The following is a 26,011-nucleotide window of genomic DNA, read 5'->3' on the forward strand; positions in this document are numbered from 1 at the left end:
AGATAATAAGATTTAAATGTGGTTATCTTATTTTATTTAGGTATTTCCTTTTTCCCCCCCTTTAAGTTAGACTGTAACCTGGTGTAATAATGATCCTGATGTTACACACTCCGGTACAGCAGGTGGCGGTAGAACCTAATAACGTTGGTTGTGATCCGCCATTAAACCTAGAGAAGAAGAAGGAGAGGACGGTTCTGTTGTTTCCTTTCTTTTTCCTCTTCAACAATGTCTAAGGTGAATCATCTGAGAGAGTTTATCGGTCAGCGACTAACAGCAGCTGCTGTAGAAATATTCTCCGTGTTTGAAAAAAGCATCTTGGAGTATGAAGAAGAGCTCGACCGTCAGCGCAGACTGTTGGACCTCGCCTGGAAACCTGAAATCAGACTCCACAGAGTCGGTACGTAACCCTGGAAAGTTGAATGAATGAACACATGAGTATGACTCCTACAAGATCCCTTTGTTTCCAGTTAAAAGCCGTGGTGATGAAGCAAACCAACTAAATGGGAAACTCCCCAGCTCAAGCAGCTGCTGATGTGGGATTCGGAAACATCCCGAACTAACTTGTTGTTCTGTTTACTTGGTGCTGCCTTTCATGCTCCATTCAGACTCTGGACCAGACTGAGATTTCACACTTTATCAATGAATGAATGAGTTAATTTTTATTTCGAACATGTATATAAAAAATAAACATTAACATCTTCATAATCACATATGTTGGAAAAAAGGAGTAGGAAGAAGTCTACACTTTTTCCTAGTTCCTACCCCTTTATAACTCTATGAATTTACATTATTGCTATTATTATATCTACACAATATCCATATAAATATAGTCTATATAAATACTATGTAAAACATGCCTATTACCACATAATTATCCATATAAGTATATAGAAAATATAAATATTACATGAATATTATATCAATATATAGAAAATACAAATATTTTATAAATCTATATAAATATACACTATATAACTACATAAATATCCCTATAAATATATATATGCTACATACCTAATAAATATTTAACATATATGACATAATTATAACTATCCCTCTCAACATATAATATATACTACATAAATATCCACATAAATATCTAAACATATCTTAAGCAAGTATAATATACCATTTTTCCATATTTTATTTGTTTCTCACACTCGTTACCCCATTTCCTCTTCCATATACCTGTTTATAAATCATTTTTTGTATCTCTTTTTAAACAGATTTATGTTAGTACCTTTTCATTTCCAGCTCCAAACTGTTCCACAGAGTCTCCACAGTTCCATATGCACATGCTGCACATTGTTGTTCCTACTTTATGTTTTCTAAAATTTAGTTCTCTCCTTAGATTATATCCCCTTTCTCTCTCAGTGAACATTCCTCTCATATTTTTTGGTAGTAGATTATTCCTTGCTTTGAACATTATTTGCGCTGTTTTGTATTTAACCAGATCCATACATTTCTTAACCAGATCCAGACATTTCTTTAGACTTAATCGTTTATTTAGTAGAAAAGATGCAGATCACAGTGGCTCCGTGTAAGATGTGAGATGACACTGGCAAAAAACCTGATCGTTGGAGGATGTTCATGTAGGAGTTCATATGCAGTACTTGTAGTAGTGGTACTACAACTGGTACTACTGGTACTATAACTGGTATTACAACTGGTACTATAACTGGTACTACTGGTACTATAACTGGTACTACTGGAACTATAACTGGTACTACTGGTACTATAACTGGTACTACTGGTACTATAACTGGTACTTTTATATTTTATGTTGTGATCTGCTGGAGCAGCAGCATCACAGCAGTAGAAAGGAACAGACTGGAAAAGGTGAGGAACGCGGGCTCTGTCCTGTACTGTGATAGTAGTACTAGTCGTCCATCAGCACCATGGACAGCTCCATCAGCACCATGGACAGCTCCATCATTGACCAGCTTCGTCACCCGCCATGCATCACTGAGAGGCATCATCATCATCAAATCAAATCAAATCAAACTTTATTTGTACAGCACATTTCATACAAAAAGTGTAACACAAAGTGCTTTTCATAAAACATAAACATAAAATGTATTAATGCCCCCCCCCCCCCCCCCCCCCCCATTCATTGTTCTTTATGACCTCAAACTCCATGTCATACTTTTTTATCTTTGTACTAACATGTCAACATGATTTTACCTTAAGCTGGAATGTGGTGTCCTGCATAAGCAACAAGCTTGGAGTGAGATTTGCTCACCTTTTTATCCAGTCTCAACTTTCTGAGGTCTTTCATAGAAATTACGTTGCAATCAGTCCCTATGGAAGCCCATAGGGGACTTTATTCAAATGCAAATGTAATTCCACAATAGCATTATAATTTTCCACATATGCATGAGTTATTTGGACAAAAATGAAATTAAAATGCAATAATTCAATTTGAATTTTCATTTTCACATACTTGTATGGGCATTCTATGACAATATTATAATGAAAATGGAAAAGCTGTTTCACATTTCATTTTGAAAGATTTAACCTGATTTACAGAGGACAATATTCAAATGCAATAAGAGAAACAGCGCCCCCAGGCTATTGCATTTACATTTACATATTACAACGCACTTTTAGGGACAATATTCAATTGGAAAATGCAAAAACTCAGTTTTATTTCCTTTGCCCTGAGCTCGGACTCACAGGCTCACGCCAGGCTACAGTAGCAATACAGCCTTCACCCCACTAGTCGGCGCGTAGCTCTCACAGACAGCAGAATTTGGGGTACAACTTTTTTATTTACATACAAATGTTTATCATTACGAACTGCTGCATGTAAACGTACTGACTGAGAGCTAAGTCCCAGTGTCCAGCCTGACTTTCAAAACTTTCTTGTTGACAATCAGATCTTCACGCCACTTTTCTTTCTTTGCATCCACTGCATCCATTTGTGAGACTTGTTTTTCTGCTTTGATTGTGCCAATAAAGAAGTCCTGATCATCTGCCTCGGCTTTGTTTATATGTTGCACTTTATGATTATTTGTGTACTTGCGTCAGTTGCACATTTTGGCATAGTGATTTTTCCTGCTGGGTGTAATTATTGACTCAGACCTGAACTTCAACAGCCATCTAAAGTTTATCACTAAATCTGCCTGTTACCACCTGAAAAACATTGTTAGAATTAATTCAATTCAATTCAATTTTATTTATATAGCGTCTAATACAACAGATGTTGTCTCTAGACGCTTTCCAGAGAACCAGAACATGAACATAAACATAAATATAAACATAAACATAAACCCCCGAGCAATTATTACATAAACAATGGCAGGTAAAAACTCCCATAGTGGGAGAAAAACCTTAAGCCAAACAGTGGGAAGGAAAAACTCCCCTTTAGGAGGGAAGAAACCTTGAGCAGGACCAGGCTTGTAAGGGGGGACCCTCCTGCCGAAGGCCAGAGTGGGGGAGTCGCGGACGTCAACAGCACACAGCAGTCATGTGGAAGCAGCAGCGGGATGACCAGGGGGGGGGGGGGCGCAGGCAGGCGGAAGCAGCAACCGGATGATCAGAGGGGGGGGGGGCGTCAGCAGCAAACAGCAGACATCCACATAGGCAGGTGGAAGCAGCAATGGGATGACCGGGGATGAATTAAGGGGATTCTGTCTAAACAAGACATGGGAAAAACTTCATACATTCATTTTCAGTAAGTTGAATTATTGCAATGGCATCTTTACAGGCCTTAAAGGTGACCTATTATGGCATTTAATGTATATTATTTTTAACAGCTTGTGCTTTTTATTATTTTACTTCTTTTCTTATCATCTTATTCATAATTTTATTCAATCTTATTTGTTATTTACTTTCCAATTATGTCTTGCCGCTTTTAATGTCAATGTAAAGCACTTTGAATTACCTTGTGTTGAATTGTGCTATATAAATAAACTTGCATTGCCTTGCCTTGTTAAAATCCTATCTTTTTGTCCCTTTTTGTAATTCCAGAACTCCCACAAGAAAATGTTTGTAAGGTGGAGGAGGACGGGGTTTTCAGTGACCAGCACCTGGATAACCTGGAGAGGAGCTGCAGCCCGGACCAGGAGGAACCAGGGCATCAACAGACTACAGGACTGGAGGAAGACTCCAGTCGTCAGGAGATCAAGCAGGAGGACGTAGAGGTGGATGTCTCATTGGTCAATGTCGCTGATGTGAAAGTTGAAAATGGTGAACCAGGACCAAACTGTGGCCAGCTGCTGTTGCACACTTCTCCTGAAGCCCAAATCAAGGATGAGGAAGGAACTGAAAGTTTACGCTCAGACTCCAACAAAACTGCAGATCCGGAGCCAATGAGACGACACAGTGACCACGAAGATGCTGCTGTCCCGTCAGACAGCAACTGTAAATCAAAGCTGACCAGGACCCACACGGGGAAGAAGGCGTTTTCTTGCAGAACTTGCGGGAAAGAGTTCAGTAAAAGTTGTAATTTAAAGAATCACATGATCCACACTGGTGAAAGGCCGTACCTGTGCAACAACTGCGGAAAATCGTTTACTAAATCATCAGATCTTAAACGCCACATAATCACGCACACGGATGAGAAGCCCTACATCTGCGAAACATGTGGAAAAAGTTACAGAGAACGTTCCAAACTGGTGGTTCACTCGAGGATCCACGCGGGCGAAAAGCCGTACCTGTGCAACATCTGCAACAAAGCCTTTACTAATTTATTACATCTTAAATGCCACAAAACCATGCACACGGACGAAAGGCCGTACCTGTGCAACATCTGCAACAAAGCCTTTACTAATTTATTTCATCTTAAACGCCACAAAACCATGCACACGGGCGAGAAGCCCTACATCTGCAAAACATGTGGAAAACGTTACAGGCTACGTATCACCCTGGTGGTTCACTCGAGGACCCACACCGGCGAAAGGCCGTACCTGTGCAACACCTGCAACAAAACCTTTACTAGATCAGCACATCTTAAACGCCATATAACCACGCACACGGGCGATGAGCGATAATTGTGCAAGACGTGCAACAAAGGTTTAAGCCGCAGAATTGATTTGCTGAGTCACATGAGTTCTGCATTGATGTTGTTTAGGGCTGCAGCTATCGAATATTTTAGTAATCGAGTATTCTACTGAAAATTCCATTGATTAATCGAGTAATCGGATAAAACATATTTTTGTTTAGTTAAAGAGCAATTATAAGATATTAGATGTTAATTGACATTACTAAGACTAAATTATATAATACAGTTCATGGGTGTGCATTTAAAAACCCTGAACTTACACCAGTCGACCAAATTCACTGCCTTCACTCAAATAACTAAGGATCTTACCAAGAAATGTTCTTATTTCTAAACTAAAAATGCCATTACACTTGATATCACACATAACTTAAAAGGTTAGGTGTTTTTCCCACGTGTTTCAATTGAACTTTCGTTTGTGTCAAGCGAATTTGAAGTTCTAGTTAAGTTTTAAGTTAGAGTTTTGGCAGTGTTCAAAATAAACTTCTGAGAGCTGCTGTATTAGAGCACATTTGGCACCAGTGCTGCTTGTTTTATCCATGAATGACTACAGACCTAAAATTGAAAACTACCCAGTTAGCTTTATTACGTTTTTATTTTTCTGACATTTTCTGCCTTTTCTTTTAGTGAGAACTGTAGCGGGAACAGAGGTTTATGTACCGGGTAAAGGCTTATTTATGGTTCCGCATTACAACAACGCAGAATGGTGCGCATCGCTGCGTACCCTACGCCGTAGGCTACGGCGTAGCCGTGGCAACAGAGCCTGCACGGCAGCGCAGCACCGCCAGCCGGACCGCCGCTCTGCGCCCTCGCCGGAGAGCAGCATAGGCTCTGCGTCGATTTAACGCGGAACAATACTTTTGGCTTTAGAGGGGGAACATAGGAGAACGGACCGGAAGAATATAGCGTGGATGCAAAATAAAAGTTAAGCACTGAACTACATGTGTCTCCCGTCTGGGCCATTGCAGACTGCCTGAGCATGGCATGTTACAAAACAAACATATCCGCCGCCTCTTTCTTCCCCCTTTAACGTGCGCAGCGCATGGATATATGGCGCAGCGTCAGCGCGTTGTGTCGCATTAAATGTGGTCCGGGCGTAATACGAGGCTTTGAGCTGGTGAAATTAAACGAAAAAAAATAATAAACAAATAAATTAAACGATTCCTTGAGGCAGAGAAAATTCCTCGATCATTTTTTGTAATCGAATTACTCGAATTATTCAAGGAATCGTTTCAGCCCTAATGTTGTTTGAATCCCTGTTCCTTCTTAAAATCGTATTATTTGTTGCTGTTGGTAACTTGCCGTCTCCACGGTGTAAATAGAATGCTGTTAGTATTTGCTGAAGTTTCTTTAAACGCTACAGTTTATTTCGTTCATCTACAAAGCCTCTCTCACACGTCTTTTTTCCCGTCTGTTTCTTCTTCACTCACATTCTCTTTGTAAAGCTCCATGTTGTTAAACTGAAAAACATGAAGAAACTTCAGAGAAACGAGGACAAAAGAAGAAACGCAACCATCAACACGTCAGAAACAGAACAGCCAACCATCTGTCAACCCTTTATACATTTTAATGTCTGCAGCATTAAAAAAAAAACCTTGATGATTTCAGAAGTCAGTGCAGTCAGATACGGTTTGCTTTTATTTCCCCTTTAAATTGTTTGTATTGATTTAGATAAAACATTTGGTTTGCAAATGAATGAGGAAATGAGTGTGATGTGGGATACACATTACGATACAATACGATATTGCGGTATCCAAATTTTGCGATATATTGTATTGTTATACATTGTTCGCTGGAAACTGTAAAAGGCTCTCATGCATTTTAAGATCTGAGCTGCACGTACATCAGATTATCGTGATAATTCATGGGACAAACTAAGTCAAAACATGCAATTCAAATGATCCATGCTGTGTTATTGTAATTACGCAAGCTGAAGTTACGACATATTTGTGTGCGTTTTTCATATTATTTATATAATATGAAATTTTAACAATATTTAATCAAATGTGTAGATGACCTTTAAAGCAGCACAATGTAACTTTCAGCTTTTGTTGAGTTTGGCGGCTCCTTTGGACAAAAGCGGTAGTGCTTTACCAGTAGTGTGGCAGGGTTCCTACCATGCTCCTCAAAGTTACATAGTGCCAGTGAAGGCGATACAGACCCCTCAGACCATGACAGAGGTTCATTAAACCTGTTGGAAGTTGATGTACCATCACAATGACTCTGGAAATATGATATTAAGGTGGAAAAGTTACGTAGTGTCGCTTTAATATGAGTATTTCTGTAAATGTGTTTTTGTGTTTGTTTTCTTATTGGCATTGTTTGGAGCCAGGCTTTTATTTTGTTATATTTAGTGCTTTTATTTCGAAGGCATCTCTTGTAAACTTGTAAACATCAGCGCTCAGGTCTTTAACGGTTAATGTTTAAAGGCTGTAAAAAACGTTTTCTTCAAGACTAAATTAGTGTCGGGAGTGCTAAAGTGTGCCTAACCGACACAAAAAACACCTGGCTGATAAGGGGCACAAGGTTTGTTTTCTTTGTAAATGATATACAGTATTTATGTATATATTGAGTTTGGTTGTCTGTTACTGTCATGTATTGTGGTTAACGGTTTGGCCGACCCAGCGAGCTGCTGTGTTGGCCTGTATCTTTTTAAGTCTTTTTTGAAAACCTATTTATTTTCTTTGGTTTTTAGTGTACGATAAATAAGTTGCCTACATCTGTGAGAAGTGATTGTGCACTAGGGCTGCACGATTCTGGACAAAATGAGAATCACGATTTTTTTGCTTAGAATTGAGATCACGATTCTCTCACGATTTTTTTCCAATATAAAATTTACTGCACTTATTACTTTAACTTTGCAACAGCTGAACAAAAATATAATAACAACAAACATCTCTTGTCTTCTTTACACAAACCTTTTAATAATTAAAACAATAATAACAATTTTGAACAATATTTGGCAACAAATTATTCCTCTGGCTGCTTTTTGCTGTAACAGCTGACATTGAACATAAAAAAAAATAAACATCTCTCTTTAAATAATTTTTAACAATAACAATGTTAACAATATTTATGTGCAATATATCAAACATGACAACATGATAGTTGACAGGACTACAACAACCTAGAACATAGGCCTAGTCCTTTTTTTATGCAGCCAGCTGCTTAAAGGTTCTTTGCCAAGAACACAAGGTGGTCGACATTTTGAGGCTTCAGTGATGAGCGGAGACATGTTACAATGTTCCCCCCTGTGCTGAACACCCTCTCGGAAGGGGAACTTGTGGCAGGAATGCAGAGGTATTTCCTAGCCAGTACAGACAGTTTTGGAAATTCTCCCTTATGTTCCTTCCACCAGACTAAGGGGTCAGCTTCACTGTCAATCTTGCTTGAGAGCAGATATGACAGTAGTTCTGAGGCAACATCTTGCTCAGGCTGGGATGGTGCCTCACTGCCTTTTGCTGCTTTGAGGAAGCTGCCTAAGGTATTTTGGCTCTTCTTCATGGGGGCAGCCGGGGGTGTAGTTGAGGGGGGAGTTTGCTTTAAAGGAGAGAAGATAATTAACAAAGCTCATCTTAATATTCTATTTCACACACACCAATGCAATATCACTTAAACACACACTTGAACATTAAAGTACACTGTCACATTTTTCCAACCATTTAAAATGTGTAAATATCATTTTGAGTATGATGTGATGTAAACATAATTACCGTAACTGAAGGTATGTCGTCGGTCATCTCACGTGTCAGTCTGGCCTTGACAGTGGTTTTATTGTCCTCACTGATGTACTCCATCTTGAATCTCGGATCAAGAGATGTGGCCATGTCCAGCAGTCCCTGTGTGTTTGGATGACTGTATTTTTCCTGAAGGTACCCCAGGATTTTTGACTTAATTGATCGTGTGAGATCCGAGTCATCTTCCTGCATGGCCACAACTGATGTTTCAAAGAGGTGGAGAACTGGTTTCACTGAGGAGACGCTCACATATTGCTCTCCTGACAGGGCATCAGTGAAGTCTGTCAGTGGGCTGAGTGCATTGTTGATTGCCTCGAGAACTTCAACATCCTGCCATGTGGGAATCAGGTGTCTAGCCTTCCGATCAGAGGAGAGAACATGTGAAATAGCAGGTAGCTGTTCAAGTACCCTCTGGATCATGGCTTGTCTCGAACCCCATCTCGTTGGACACTCAGTTTTAAGCTTGTGTTCGGGTAGCTTGAGCTCCTTTTGGGCCTCAGCAAGGTCCCTCTTCCGTCTCCAACTGTAACTGAAGCAGCCCACAAGCTTTTTGCACAGACCTACAGCGCGGTCAATTCTTGGATCTTTCATTGCATTCTCTAGAGAGGAAAATAGAAAAAAAATCAAATCAATTCTTGTCCACCATTTTATTATTATATTTATTATAACTATTTTATAGTATCATTATTACTATTATCATTACTGCTGCTATTAATATTGTTGCTTATAACATACAGCTTTTGTTATTTACTATTTTATAGTATTATTATTGCTGATATTAGCCTATTGTTGTTGTTTTAAAAAAAAAAACTATATGCTATTTAGCTGTATATTATAAATAACAGAAAATTATCAACTTTAATACACAACTTACCTATAGCTAGATGTAGCCGGTGCCCAAAACACTGAAGCCTTGTCCAGTTGTTAAGGGATGCTGCTTTCACAATGTTGGCTCCACTGTCTGTTGTTATGCACACCATTTTTTCCTCCTCCAAACTCCAAGAGATCAGAGCCTCCTTCAGTCCTTGTGCTATATTCTCTCCTGTGTGATCCTCGGGGAAAAACTCAGTCTGCAAGCACCGACTTTTCATGGTGAAGTCACTGGTAACATAATGGACCGTCAGGCTCATGTATGGCTCCATAGTTCGGCTGGACCATAAATCTGTGGTTGCTGCAAAATAATTAACTGCTTGCGAGTTCTGTCTCCACTGTTGCTCGACACTGAGTGTATAGAGCAGGTGGTGCAACGTTTGAAAAATAATTGCGGGACGGTACTGTGTAGCGCTTGTCTAGGGTGTTTATCATTTTCCGAAATCCCTCGTTTTGCACAGTGTTGATTGGAGCCATATCTTTAGCCAGGTGATACGCGATAGCATCTGTAATTTCGTTGTGTCTGCGGGAGCTTGACGCGTATGGAGATGCACTGTACAAGGTTCCCGTTATCGATGTCTGGGTGGTTGACCGGGAGGGATTTTCTCCGGTCGTTTTCTTGGTCTTTGTAGCTTCGTCATATTGCACTTTATGGTGACGTTTAAGGTGGTTGTACAAGTTCGTGGTGTTACCCTGCAGTGCTGCTACTGTGGCAAAACACTGACGACAAGTTACGTGTTTTTGGTCTTCATCGTCTTGTTTGAACCCAAAAAACTTCCACACCACAGAATGAGAACCATTTTTAGGAAGTAACGTTACCGGCGTGGGGTTGTCATTACCGCCGTTGGCTGGGTTTTCCTCAACGCTCATTTTCTTATTTTCTATTAACTCCTAACACGACTCTCTCACATGCACCTTTTGTTTACTAGCCGGCTGCGTGTATCACTTGGTATAAGGCTCCGCCGTTTTCATTTGTTGAGGGAGAAAGAGGGAGCGCTTGTTTTCATGCAGGTGATGTCCTGGATCAAAATGCGGTGCAATTGTCGTCTTTTATTATTATTTTTAAATCGCAAGTGCATCTCAGTAAAATGAGATGGAAGAAGGGAGTAAATGGAAACCAAACTTCCATGTGTGGTTATTTTGGTTTGTTTTAGTGAAATATGAGTTTGCCAACAGAGTATGACATAGAAACAGTTCATAACATGATGCATTTCAGCTCCACAGCTGCAAGCGGGCGATAACAAACTACATGTTATATTACTAAGATAAAAATTTTGAGGTATTAAAATAAACACGCTGTTTTATAAAAATCTGTTTACAATTTAAATATCACTCTGTAGTCCAAGGTGGACATTTTATTTTAAAATGTCTTTTTTCTTTTTCCTTTTTTTTTTCTTTTTTTCTCAAATACCTTGGCAAAAATTTAACACCAAGAACAGTTGTCAGAACAGCAGAATTAGGAGTTATTTGGGAATGAAAAATGTTTTCACAGAAATCAAAATGTTATTTTTGTACAATATCACTTAGACTACTGTATAAATACCATTTGCTTGTACTCAGTTTTTAAGTCGGAAGAAAAGTGCAACTGAAGTCCTAGAAAATAGAAATGTAATTTCAAACTATCAATAAAGCTGGAGGAGCACGGGGAAAGAAAAGAAAAAAAATCAAAAAAAAAAATCGTAAATGCGAAAAATGAGATCGCGTTCCAGCATGAATCGAGATTGCGATTTTTTAACGATTAATCGTGCAGCCCTATTGTGCACTGTGTCTGTTCTTTGCCGTCTATTTTCTATTTTTTATTTCTATTTTATTGATCATTCTAACATGTTAGTGATTTTATTATTTCTACACTTTGTACTGTATTTTCTTTTGGTATTGTTTCATTTTACTGTATACTGTACAGCACTTTGGTCGACCTTGTCGTTTTTAAATGTGCTATATAAATAAAATTGACATTGACATTGTATTTGAGTTGGATGAAACTTGTATGTAGTAAGAGTAACATTGTTTTATTTTATTCCTTTATAGCTCTTACAGTGTGTTTGCAGTGATTTTACATTGAAGGAATAAAAACATCCATGAACCATCAGTTAAAGAGTCAAACGTCATCAGTCGGGGATTCTACAAAATGTATAAAATCAGGAAGAAGAGGGAGGATCATCGGGATCAGATTCCAGGAAGAGGACAGACTTTGGATTTAACCCTTTTATATCAGACATCCGTTTAGAAGTAAATGTCTTTTTTACCTAAACTCATATTTAGTCAGAATTAATCATAAAAAATGTAATAAAGTTTTCATTTTAGATGGATGAATTATTATATTGTTTATAATTCTGGAATATTACACTCTCCATATGTAGAAAGAGCAGCAGTGCCCCCTGGTGGTGAGTTATAAAAGCTCAACATAAACCCAGGAGTGAACAATCTATCTTAATAATAATAAAAACACAAATAAAAAAAGACTTTAGTGCATCAACAAGAGGAAAGTTGTCAGTGACCCAGATTATTGGTACAGCGTGATCAGTACAACCAGCATTTAACTCAGAAAAACAATGTGGAAAGAGAAATGTCATCAAATGAAGTTGAAAAGTGGAGATGCACTTTTGTCCTTTATCCTCAACTTCCTCAATCACGTCATTTTGATCCAGTTTGTTATTTTACTGGTCTTTGCTTCATCAAATGACACATCCAGGGACAGAAGCCGTGCATAGGTGTTCATCCTGTCCAGGTGTTGGAAGGTGAAGTGAAGCCGAAGCCATCGCTTCATCCACTGATCTGTTGGCACGGTAGGAAAACTGATAGGAATCCACTGTGTCAGGAACCATGGAGTTGATGTGGGTTAAAAAAAGATGATCTGCTCTGTTGGTCTCTGGAGAAGGTTTAATGAAAATGTCTCTCCATGAATAAGGACTAAAAATAACATAAAAGTTAAAGACAGACTAATTATCCACAATATTTAACCAATAACGATGAAGTCATTAATGATATGAATGAGGTGGTTAATCATTTTAACAGGTATTTTGTGAGTGTTGGACCAAAGCTGGCAGAAAAATGTGTGATCCTGGATCAGCTGATGGATGGAAGGAAACATTAATAAGTAGAAATCCAGATTCAATGTTTCTCACAGCTGTGGAGGAGAGAGAAATCATAGATATTGTAAGTAAATGTAAAAACAAGGTGTCAACTGACTGTGGTGATATGACATTAGTCAAAAAGGTTATTGATGGATTGTTAACTGACATACAGCTGTAATCAGTCGCTCAGAACTCAGACATTTCCAAAAAAAAATGTGCACGTCAATAATAAATCCACCGACTGGAAGCGCTGAACTGAACTAAGTTGGATAACTTTTGGGGTCCATTGCAATAAAAGTTTCTTAACAACATAAATGTTTTATGACAAATAATAAAGTACACATTAATTTAAAAAATCTTTTTCTTTTTTTTATTGATATTAACAATCAGAAGCTTATCATACAGGACTGTCTCAGAAAATTAGAATATTGTGATAAAGTTCTTTATTTTCTGTAATGCAATTAAAAAAACAAAAATGTCATACATTCTGGATTCACTACAAATCAACTGAAATATTGCAAGCCTTTTATTATTTTAAGATTAAAATTCCCCGAATATTCTAATATTTAAGAGATAGGACATTTGAGTTTTCTTAAGCTGTAAGCCATGCACAGCAATATTAAAATAAAAGGCTTGCAATATTTCAGTTGATTTGTAATGAATCCAGAATGTATGACATTTTTGTTTTTTTAATTGCATTACAGAAAATCCCAATATTCTAATTTTCTGAGACAGTCCTAAATTGTGTCAGCTCTCATTGTGTCGGAAAAAATAAAACTCTTTCTAAACCTTCTTGCTTGTGTTGTTTTCTCAGATGTAAATCACTTTGGATAAAAGCGTCTGCTAAATGACAGAAGTAGTAGTAAACCAATGATGAAAAAAATGTATGTATTTTGTTCTAAATATTTTCGTTGCTAAATTAAATACTTACTGTGACTGCGAGACGGAACTTTTCTATATTTAATGTCAAAGTCCGTGTCTGATAAATGTGATGAGTGTGATGTCACAGAGAATGTAGAGCATGTGATTCTTAAATGTGGCAAGTATGAGGTAGAAAGGAACGCTTTAAGAGACAGGATGTACGAGCTGGGACGGGAATGGAGTTTAGTAGGTTATTAGGGAGGAGTGAGGTGATGAGGGATTGTTAGAAGGAAATCCTTGTCTTTCTTAAAGATGCAGGGATAGATAATAAGATTTAAATGTGGTTATCTTATTTTATTTAGGTATTTCCTTTTTTCCCCCCTTTAAGTTAGACTGTAACCTGGTGTAATAATGATCCTGATGTTACACACTCCGGTACAGCAGGTGGCGGTAGAACCTAATAACGTTGGTTGTGATCCGCCATTAAACCTAGAGAAGAAGAAGGAGAGGACGGTTCTGTTGTTTCCTTTCTTTTTCCTCTTCAACAATGTCTAAGGTGAATCATCTGAGAGAGTTTATCGGTCAGCGACTAACAGCAGCTGCTGTAGAAATATTGTCAGTGTTTGAAAAAAGCATCTTGGAGTATGAAGAAGAGCTCGACCGTCAGCGCAGACTGTTGGACCTCGCCTGGAAACCTGAAATCAGACTCCACAGAGTCGGTACGTAACCCTGGAAAGTTGAATGAATGAACACATGAGTATGACTCCTACAAGATCCCTTTGTTTCCAGTTAAAAGCCGTGGTGATGAAGCAAACCAACTAAATGGGAAACTCCCCAGCTCAAGCAGCTGCTGATGTGGGATTCGGAAACATCCCGAACTAACTTGTTGTTCTGTTTACTTGGTGCTGCCTTTCATGCTCCATTCAGACTCTGGACCAGACTCATATTTCACACTTTATCAATGAATGAATGAATGGATGTTTATTTCGAACATGTATATAAGAAATAAAAAATAAACAGTAACATCTTCATATTCACATATGTTGGAAAAAAGGAGTAGGAAGAAGTCTACACTTTTTCCTAGTTCCTACCCCTTTATAACTCTATGAATTTACATTATTGCTATTATTATATCTACACAATATCCATATAAATATAGTCTTTATAAATACTATGTAAAACATGCCTATTACCACATAATTATCCATATAAGTATATAGAAAATATAAATATTACATAAATATTATATCAATATATAGAAAATACAAATATTTTATAAATCTATATAAATATACACTATATAACTACATAAATATCCCTATAAATATATATATTTTTTTCATTTCATTTCATTTCATTTATTCCATTCATGGTATATATTCTTAATAATGTTGTACAAAATTCCATGAAGTACACATTATCACCATGAAAGAAAAGGAGCAGGAAGAAGAAAACTTAATATATGCTGCATACCTAATAAATATATAACATATATCACATAATTATAACTATCCCTCTCAACATATAATATATATTACATAAATATCCACATAAATATCTAAACATATCTTAAGCAAGTATAATATACCATTTTTCCCTATTTTATTTGTTTCTCACACTCGTTACCCCATTTCCTCTTCCATATACCTGTTTATAAATAATTTTTTGTATCTCTTTTTAAACAGATTTATGTTAGTACTTTTCATTTCCAGCTCCAAACTGTTCCACAGAGTCTCCACAGTTCCATATGCACATGCTGCACATTGTTGTTCCTACTTTGTTTTCTTTATGTTTATTTTATTTCACAAAAACATGAAGTTTACAAATTATATATCTGAAACAGAACATAGAAATCTCATTTCATGCCAGGGGGGATAAGAGTGGTGCTGCCTTTCAAGCTCCATTCAGACTCTGGACCAGACTGTTGTTTCATACTTTACACTTAATCCTTTATTTAGTAGAAAAGATGCAGATCACAGTGGCTCCGTGTAGATTTTTTTTTTATTCATTAATTCAGCACAGTATAAAAAACAGAACAAGTAACATACAAATGTAAAAGAGAGATTGGTAATGTGCTAGGCTGAGGCAAAAAGCCCAAGGGGCTTATACGAGGCCTCTACCTGTAAAATACAGCAAAATATTGTACAAAGATTTAAAATATGCAGAATACATGATTGCAGTCTAAAAACAAAGACAAAGCAAATAAACAGCAGCATGAATAGAATACATGGTTTCTACATGATTAAAGAAAAAATAACACATCTAGAAATATCATTAGATAATCTGATCAATTAAATGTGTCCTGAGTTTACGTTTAAAATGATTGAATGAAGTAGAGGTAGACGAGATTGCTGTAGGTGTTCCATAACTGTATCTGATGGAGAACTGACACAAACCAGTACGGAACTTCAGGAGATTTAAATGATTAGCCTGTCTTGTATTAAAATGGTGCATATCACTGTTGAACTGAAAAAAATCTTTACATGGCAAAGAAAATGAAAGTGGAAGGTAGTGCTGAGCGGTATGACCAAAAATTTATATCACGATATTTTTCAAAATTATATCGGTTTCACGGCATATCACGGTATTTTTTTTTTTTCATGCACAACTGGGTGTTAACCATATTTTCTAATGATTTGGAAAGGAATTGCTGCAGTAAATTGGCTTAGAATGGCCTATTTTACTGTCATGAGGAGGAAATATTGTAGAAAAACATTAATGTCCACACTAGTATAAATACAGGTTTGCATGGCCTCACAAAATGATGCCATTTACAATGAGGTGGCGGCACTTATGTTTCTAATGAAGTGAGAGAATCAGTCAGACAACACTTAAAGACTTTAAGTGTTGTCTGACTTGACTTTTCTCCCGCACTTCTAGTGTTACCTGTAGACGTGGTGGACAGATCTCAGCTTCATGCATTCTTGATATTCTATCACATGTTTGCGGCTGAGGTGGTGGAGCAAGTTGCTAGTGTTGCCTCCCGCGGCTACAACTTTAGCTTTACAACACTTGCAGATGATTGTTGTTTGTTGGACGTCCACACAGCCGACACGGCTCCTCTTTTCGGAGGTTCCCCTGTGTCATGTTCTGGAACAGTTGTGGGACTTTCGTTTGCAGCCATCTTCACCCACATGTGTCCGCTGTAAACAATGCAACTGCTAAATAGTGATGCACCGAAATGAAAATTTGTGGCAGAAACCGAAACCGAAAATAATAATACACACTTGGCCGAATACCGAACAATACCGAACATGCTTCTTCGCAGTTTTTCATTTATTTTGCCAATTTTTTCACCATTGCATAAATCAAATAAATTTGATTTAGGCATGCTTTTCAAAGAAAAAAATCTTTTACAAAATTACAAGGTAGAAAATATTTATTGAACATAAAAAACTGAACATTTTTTAATTTCCCAGCATTATGTTGTTTTGGTTCCACCTCCTGGTGAATGTTAGGTAAAATTCTTATGTGGTTACTTTTTGGTTGGCCAACGATTTATGTTTGTGGTGCAACCGGTACGGGAGCGGCCAGTCTATTTCCTTATATTACAACGCCGTTATTAATTGTTCAGTTTTTTCCCACTTATTCCACCGAACCCGAAAGTGTTTTTTTGTCATTTTCAGCCGAACAATTTCTGTTACCGGAACGTCGCGCCGCGCGGCATTCCCAACGTTGTGTACGCTACTGTACACTCACCGGTATTACGGTATATGAAAAATTCATATAAGAAAAATAAACACCGGTATTCGGTATGAACCGGTATACCGCCCAGCACTAGTGGAAGGAACAATACTTTGAAAATAAAATTGCAGGTTTGATATGTATTTAATCCATCGTAGGAACAAAGAGTACTGGAAATTTAACGCAAGTTTATTGAAATGCCAGGCCTTTCATGATGGAATTGAAATCTTAATCTCAGATGTAAAGTGTGATGAATCAATAATATCTTATGTTGCTAAATGGGAATTCTTAAAATTTTAAATTCTAGAATTTGTTATTAGTTTTGGAAAATCACGTAACAGAAGTAACAAATTATCAGAAATTATTAAAGAAGTAAACTACTACTGCAATAAAATGTTACAGACTGATGAGGATAAACAAAAATGACAAATTTTGCAAATTAAGCTTGATGAAATCTATCTCAGGAGAGCCGAAGGTGCTTATATAAGATCAAGAGCAAAATGAATAGAGGAAGGAGAAAAAAGCACATCATACTTTTGTCGATTAGAAAAAAGAAGACGGGAAAGAAATTCAATCAAATCACTGGTGATTAAAGATCAAACTGTCACAGATCCAGCTGTGATTGCCAGAGAAATAGTTTCCTTCTACAGTAAGTTATATTCCTCATCTTTCTCTAGAGATGATGCTGACAACTTTTTTAACTATATAAAAGATCTTATTCCAACTATAGAAAAAGAGTTTGCAGATTTACGTGATGCTGATATTTCTTCTGTTGAACTTGACCAGTTAACAGTTTGTCTTTGGACAAATCCCCAGGGAGTGATGGTCTTACTGCAACTTTTTATAAACATTTCTGGGATTTATTAAAGAACCGTTCTCTCTTATGTTAAAAGAAGCAACTAACAATATCATGTTTCCCTCTAGTACGAAACAAGGAATAATAACTGATTCCAAAACCGGGTAAAAACCCAAAAGTGTTAGAAAATCTTAGACCGATCACCTTATTGAACAATGACTACAAAATTGTAACCCTCATTTATGATAACAGATTAAAAAAGTACTTGCACAAAATCACAAGTGACTCCCAATCTGGCTTTATGAGGGGTAGATCCATTCACAACAATATTCGCTTAATCCTCGATCTTCTACACTATAATAATTTAATAGAAGATGATGATTTTATTTTGATTTTTATAAAGCGTTTGATTCGATTGAGCACCCATTCATTTTTCAGTGTTTAAAATTAATTGGATTTGGTGATAAATTCCTAAATATCTTTGAATCCCTTCATCAAAGTTCAAATAGCTGTATATCTTTACCAGAAGACACATCACCTCAATTTACAATTAAACGAGGAGTAAAACAAGGCTGTCCTATTTCTCCATTTTTCTTCATAATAGCTACAGAAATGCTCTCTATCCTTATCAAAAATTCCAATATTGCACCTTTTAGAGGTACTTGGAATACATGTAATCATTATCCAGTTAGCAGATGACACTACTATCTTCACGAAACAATTATCTGAAGTCCCAAAAATATTGCATAATATTGCTATTTTCTCCAAAGCCTCAGGGCTGAAATTAAATTTGAACAAATGTGAGTTAATGCCAATTCACCATAGTGACTTATCAGAGGCATACAACATCCCTATAAAATCTGTTGTCAAATATCTTGGCATTTCCATCTCTGAAAATTCAGCAGAACGTGAAAATAAAAATGTCTGGAGGGTATTTAATGAATGCCAAAACAAACTTAACTCCTGGTTATTAAGAGACATCAGTTTATTAGGTCGTATCTTCTTAACCAAAATGGAAAGTGTCTCCAGATGTATTTATCCAGCAAACTCGTTGTCTATTCCCAATAACGTAATCAAAAAGATTAATCAGGTTAACTCTGATTTATATCTGGAGAAAGAAAAATAATTACATTAGGAAAACTGAACTGACCAAAGAATTCAAAGATGGAGGCCTGCTAGCTATAGATTTAGTTTTTATTAATGGAAACCTAAAATGAACTGGTTGAAATCTTTTCTACACAATAAGAGCTTTTGGTATCATTTTTAATAAACTGGGAGGCATTGAACTGTTACTAAGATGCGACTTTACCGTTCAAATTTCATGCTTTAGACTTAATCGTTTATTTTGTAGAAAAGATGCAGGTCACAGTGGCTCCGTGTGAGATGTGAGATGACACTGGCAAAAAACGCAATCGTTGGAGGATGTTCATGTAGGAGTTCATATGCAGGACTTGTAGTTAGATCATTATTTATGACGCGGAAGAAGCCATTTCTACAACAACTTTATTCTTCAACTGTCTCAAAACCAACGCAGTAACACAAGAGTACAGTCACAGTGCCGCCTAATGGTCACACAGAGTAATGCACTTGTTTTCAAATATACTACATAGATGAAGGGGAAGACCGAAGTTTCAGGACAAACTTTAAACCTCACACATGCAACCAAACAATCAACACTGGGAAGCACTTTTGACTTGTTATAATCCTATCTTTTTGCACCTTTTTGTAATTCCAGAACTCCCACAAGAAAATGTTTGTAAGGTGGAGGAGGACGGGGTTTTCAGTGACCAGCACCTGGATAACCTGGAGAGGAGCTGCAGCCCGGACCAGGAGGAACCAGGGCATCCACAGACTACAGAACTGGAGGAAGACTCCAGCGGTCAGGAGATGAAGCACGAGGACGTAGAGGTGGATGTCTCATTGGTCAATGTCGCTGATGTGAAAGTTGAAAATGGTGAACCAGGACCAAACTGTGGCCAGCTGCTGTTGCACACTTCTCCTGAAGCTCAAAACAAAGATGAGGAAGGGACTGAAAGTTTACGCTCAGACTCCAGTAAAACTGCAGATCCGGAGCCAATGAGACGACACGGTGACCACGAAGCTGCTGCTGTCCCATCAGACAGTAACTGTAAATCAAAGCTGACCAGGACCCACACGGGGAAGAAGGTATTTACTTGCAGAACTTGCAGGAAAGAGTTTAGTAGAAGAAGTACTTTAGTGGATCACATGAAGATCCACACTGGTGAAAGGCCGTATCTGTGCAACACCTGCGGAAAATCGTTTACTAAATCATCAGATCTTAAACGCCACATAACCACGCACACGGGCGAGAAGCCCTACATCTGCAAAACATGTGAAAAAAGTTACAGGCTACGTTCCACCTTGGTGGTTCACTCGAGGATCCACACTGGTGAAAAGCCGTACCTGTGCAACACCTGCGGCAAAACCTTTACTCAATCATCACTTCTTAAACACCACATAACCACGCACACGGGCGAGAAGCCCTACATGTGCAAAACATGTGGTAAAAGTTACAGGCTACGTTCCCACCTGCTGGTTCACTCGAGGATCCACACGGGCGAGAAACCGTACCTGTGCAACACCTGCGGAAAAACCTTTACTCAATTATCAGCTCTTAAGAGCCACATTACCACGCACACGGGCGAGAAGCCATATTTGTGCAAGACGTGCAACAAAGGTTTTAGCCGCAGAAGTATATTGCTGAATCACATGAAAAATCACCCGGAGGAGAAGTCTGGTGACTCGTGACAAATGAAGCTCATGTTGTCGTCCTCCGGGGGCAGCTGTCCACTCCTGTCTGACCCACAGAAGAAGAACCCGCAGAAGTCCAACCACCACCTCCTGTGGCTGATGAGCCTAATCCCCTCCCCACAAGGGTTGCAGGTTCAACTCGGATTTATGCTTCTCCGTCAACTTGTCGCAGAGGGAACAATGTGGTTGTGTACTTTTTTCTTAAAGTTCTGCATTGAGGTTGTTTGAATCCCTGTTCCTTCTTAAAATCGTATTATTTGTTGCTGTTGGTAACTTGCCGTCTCCACTGTGCAAATAAAGAGCTGTTAGTATGTGCTGATGTTTCTTTAAACATGACAGTTTATTTCGTTCATCTACAAAGCCTCTCTCACACGTCCTTTTTCCCGTCTGTTTCTTCTTCACTCACATTCTCTTTGTAAAGTTAATCTGCAGCTCCATGTTGTTAAACTCTCTCCATCTACGTCGGGATCATCGGGATCAGATTCCAGGAAGAGGACAGACTTTGGATTTAACCCTTTTATATCAGACATCCGTTTAGAAGTAAATGTTTTTTTTACCTCAACTCATATTAAGTCAAAAATAATCATGACAAATGTAATTAATGTAATTTGGGGGCGGCAGTAGCTCAGGTGGTAGATAGTCCAGTCAATCTAACTCAAAAAATGGCCCAACCCAGGAGAAATTGCAATAGTAATGTTTCATAGTTTTTATTGGTCCAAATACCCTCCTGCATCATATATTAAAAGTATACCTTCACAGATTTAGTGGAACATACTTTTTTTCAATGTCAAAAGCAACATTTCAAAATGTTAAAGTGACCTGGTCTGGGTAAAATTCTGTTAATATAGAAGGGTCTTTGTACACCTATTTGACATGTGTAGTGTATTTTCCTAGGTTTTTGGGGTCTATCTCTCCAATAATACTAATACCAATATAATAATTTTCAGACCCTGTTCTAATATCATATACCTCATATACCCTTTTGGGTATTACTAGCCCAACACTTAATTTTTTTTTTTACAAAATTTACACTCAAAGTTTGTGCTAGACTGCTCCAATGGTTGTATCTGCATCTAAAATAGGTGTATCTGCATCTAAGATTGTTCCTGAGAGATATGTTTAGTGTCTACCATGACATGACCCCCCACTGACCCCCATCAGTGGCACACGACGCGGGGGCAGGGTGCGTGTGTGTGAATCTGGCAGAGACTGTCGTGGGGGGCTGACCTCCTGTAAGTCAGACATTTCATTACTTCTACCACTCAGTACTATAAAACATATTTATAATCATCACCAGTTTTCATTTTTCCAGCTTAGGTTACTCTTTATGTTAGCTAGCGGTCAGCTAGCAGTTAGCTAGCAGTTAGCTAACATTTGCTAGCTAACAACAGTAACATCTACCAGCAGTTTGAATTTGAGCTGTTGGAAAGAATTTCAGGAGTGATATATAAATACAATTGTAAAATAATTAATAGTAATAAATTGCTGAAATTACTATTCAAATGTCCATATTGTCCATATTGATCCACAGCTTTTGTTTCAGAGACTAGTGATTGCTGGGACACAGGCAGACAATTTAGCTGAAGCCTTCAAGTATGAGCTCTGCGGGTATCCACCTGCCCTCTTTGAGACAAAAACAGTGCTTCTCCTAGCGAACAAACCCCAAATCGCAAAAGCAATATGGAACGCTCTACCGCATGATGATGTACCAGAAAGAGACATCCTGTATGTCTTAGATGGAGGGGCCCTCCTCCACCAAATACCCTGGGAGATAGGAAAGACATACGGGGCAATAGTAGAAACTTACATCGTTTACATTCAAAAACATTATGGACAATCAGTGCTGATCGTGTTTGATGGGTACAGCAGCCAGCCATCTACGAAAGATGGTGCTCACAGAAGGAGGAATCCAAAGACTGGCCGGAAGGTTTCATTCACATCAACCATGTCACTGAGTTTGAAAAAGGAAGAATTTCTGTCAAACAATGACAACAAACAATGTTTCATAAACCTGTTGGGGGAAGGACTAAAACTTGCAGGGTTTGATGTTCACAATGCTCATGGAGTTGCAGATGTGCTTATAGTTCAAACAACAGTGACAGCAGCATTGAAACAAAGAACTGTCCTTGTGGAAGATGACACTGACCTCCTCATTCTTACTACACTTCTATCAGCAAGGAGAGCTGTACTTCATGTCTGAACCCAGGAAGTTGCCTTCGCCAAGACGCAGGTTTTTGAACATTGGGCATGCAAGAGATGTGTTGGGTGAGGATGTTAGCAACAAGATCTTATTTGCACATGCCATGCTTGGCTGTGATACAACATGCAGAGTGTTTGGAGTTGGGAAAGGGGTATCTTTGCGTCTGAGTCAAGAAAACGACTCATTCAGAGTACAGGCCAGCATTTTTCAAAAACAATTTGCTACCAAAGATGAAATTGCTGATGCAGGGGAAAGGGCAATGATGCTAATATACAAAGGTGGAGAGACAGATTCTCTTAATGACCTCAAGCTGAAACGTTTCTACGCTAAGGTGACTGACAGCAAAACAGCTGTCCACCCTCGCAACTTGCCACCAACATCTTCCTCTGCACACAGCTTCAGAGTGTACCATCAAGTCCAGGAATGGATGGGAAACTCGCTACCACCGGAGGAATGGGGCTGGAAGATCCAAGATTCATTCCTCAATCGTGTCCATTCAGATTGTGGTTGTGGCACTATGCATTGCAAATGCCGTCGTCAAGGACTTTATTGCTCCCTAGCCCAGGGGTATTCAACTAGATTCGGCCGGGGGCCACATCTGCAAAAGGACTGTATGGAGAGGGCCGCACAATTTGAAAATTTGGGGGTTTTCAAAATGTATTTTGCACTCAAAGACGAAGACTTATGTATATATAATACATTTGTATTATACATTTGAATATATCTAGTTTACATATGAATTATATATTAATTGTCTCCAGATTTAGTCATTGTGAATGTTAAATATAATATTCAGATAAAGAAATATTATTTTAAATGCAAGTTCATTTTGAAACCATGCATTGTGCAAACTTAATGAAGTTGATATTGACCTACTTTTAATAAAACACGCCATAATGACAAAGCACCACTTTCCACCAAGATTTCCTTATTTGAATATTATATTAAGCATTGAGCACAAGTATTTCAGTCCATAGTAGCCAGTTTGATGTTATAAATAAGCAACCAAAATATTAACCATAAGCTCCTTTATTAATGACACATCTGTTCATTATATCAGCAAAACAAAACAATCGCATGAAATTATAGGAGGCTTAGAAGTTCCATCTGAAATGCAAAGTCCTCACTTATTCAAATGAAAAAAATGTCAGGCCAATCCTAGGCCTATGTCAACAAGTCCTCTGCACAACGGAGGTTAATAATAATGTGACAAACATTAACAATGTGCAACACTGGCAAAAAATCTGAAGTAAAAAACATCTCCAACAGAGATTAACATGTACAAACACTATGCATCGTTAACCAAGTAAAAAAAGGCTACCAAGCATCTTAAACTTTAATGCGATATGCATTCTCTGCACACTGTATTCTCTGCACGCTGTTCGCTGTTTGATTGCGTCATCACACGCCGTTATTAACTGTTCGTTTTTTTCCCCACTTATTCCACCGAACACCGAAAGTGTTTTTTTTGCTATTTTCGGCCGAACATTCGATGCATCACTATTATTAAATTTTTTTTTTTTTTTTTTTTTTTTTTTCAACAAACAACCCCTTTTTTGAAATATGACCAGGGGCCACATAAAAGCTCCTGGCGGGCCGCATGTGGCCCGCGGGCCGCCAATTGAATATCCCTGCCCTAGCCTGTTCAGAGTGCAGAGGTGTGTGCGCGAATATGTCAGCACAACATTTGGATGAGGACACGGAGTAAATATTACATGTAGGCCAAATGAGACCAGTCAAGCTTGGTTTCATTTGGTTTCAGTCTGTGCTGATATGTATCATAGTTTTTATGGAAAAATATATTACTGAGACAAATTTGGATGGTGCAGAAGATTCAATGATAATAAATCGTTCATGACCTAATTTGATTGACTTTATTTGGATTCTAAAAAGGTAATTTTAGCTTAAGGGTACCCCCAAAGTGCACATATACATTCAGAACAGGTCATTTTTGATGGTTGTATGTGAAAAAACACCATAGAAAACCAATGTGTAGACATAAATTATTTGAAAATAGCATATTCAGAGGTAGAGATGCATCATTTTTTTGTATGACGCTATGGCATGAAGGGCCCAAATTTCAACCCCTGAATTTACCTTGATCCACTAAGTATATAATGGTATACTTTTAATATAATATTTGGATGTCCCTAAGGATCACATAAAATCTTGAATGATTACTATTGCAATTTTCCCTGGGTCGAACCACAGATTGACTGGACTAAGAGCTGGTCGTCCAAAGATCAGAATGTCGGCGGTTCGAATCCCGCTCCATCCCAGTTACTGTTGTAGTGTCCTTGGGCAAGACACCTTACCCACCTTGCCCTGTGTGAATGTGTTTGAATGTGTATGAATGTTGGTTGTGGTCGGAGGGGCCGGAGGAGGAGTCACGCTTCTGTCAGTCTGCCCCAGGGCAGCTGTGGCTACAAACGTAGTTTACCACCACCGGAGAGAATGTATATGAATGAATAATGGTCTAAGTGTAACACTTTGAGATTAATTGAATGGAAATTGCGTTACAAGTTAAATTCATTATTATTAATTAAGTTTTCATTTTAGATGGATTAATTATTTTATTGTTTATAATTCTGGAATATTACACTCTCCATATGTAGAAAGAGCAGCAGTGCCCCCTGGTGGTGAGTTATAAAAGCTCAACATAAACCCAAGAGTGAACAATCTATTGTAATAATAATATACACACAAATAAAAAAATACTTCAGTGCATCAACAAGAGGAAAGTTGTCAGTGATGCAGATTATTGGTACAGCGTGATCAGTACAACCAGCATTTAGCTCAGAAAACAATGTGGAAAGAGAAATGTCATCAAATGAAGTTGAAAAGTGGAGATGCACTTTTGTCCTTTATCCTCAACTTCCTCAATCACGTCATTTTGATCCAGTTTGTTATTTCACTGGTCTTGGCTTCATCAAATGACACATCCAGGGACAGAAGCCGTGCATAGGTGTTCATCCTGTCCAGGTGTTGGAAGGTGAAGTGAAGCCGAAGCCATCG

The 26,011-nt window shown here is 38.1% G+C and overlaps 2 protein-coding genes across 2 annotated transcripts in view; one reads left to right on the forward strand and one right to left on the reverse strand.

The window, feature by feature from the left end:
• LOC133440368 (zinc finger protein 37-like) overlaps positions 1–26,011 on the reverse strand; it is an 801,383-nt gene that overhangs the window by 149,728 nt on the left and 625,644 nt on the right. The window lies entirely within an intron of this gene.
• On the forward strand, positions 19,765–21,312 carry LOC133440355 (histone-lysine N-methyltransferase PRDM9-like). The gene has a single exon (XM_061717600.1). It carries the CDS (start codon positions 19,912–19,914, stop codon positions 20,791–20,793), a length of 882 nt encoding a protein of 293 aa, XP_061573584.1. The 5' UTR covers positions 19,765–19,911; the 3' UTR covers positions 20,794–21,312.

Source organism: Cololabis saira, chromosome 3, assembly GCF_033807715.1.
Source record: "Cololabis saira isolate AMF1-May2022 chromosome 3, fColSai1.1, whole genome shotgun sequence".
In the NCBI taxonomy this organism is placed as follows: domain Eukaryota; kingdom Metazoa; phylum Chordata; class Actinopteri; order Beloniformes; family Belonidae; genus Cololabis; species Cololabis saira.

What these genes read in the sequence shown, in the direction of transcription:
- LOC133440355 (XM_061717600.1), top strand. Translation starts at nt 19,912, where the DNA reads ATGAAGCACGAGGACGTAGAGGTGGATGTCTCATTGGTCAATGTCGCT.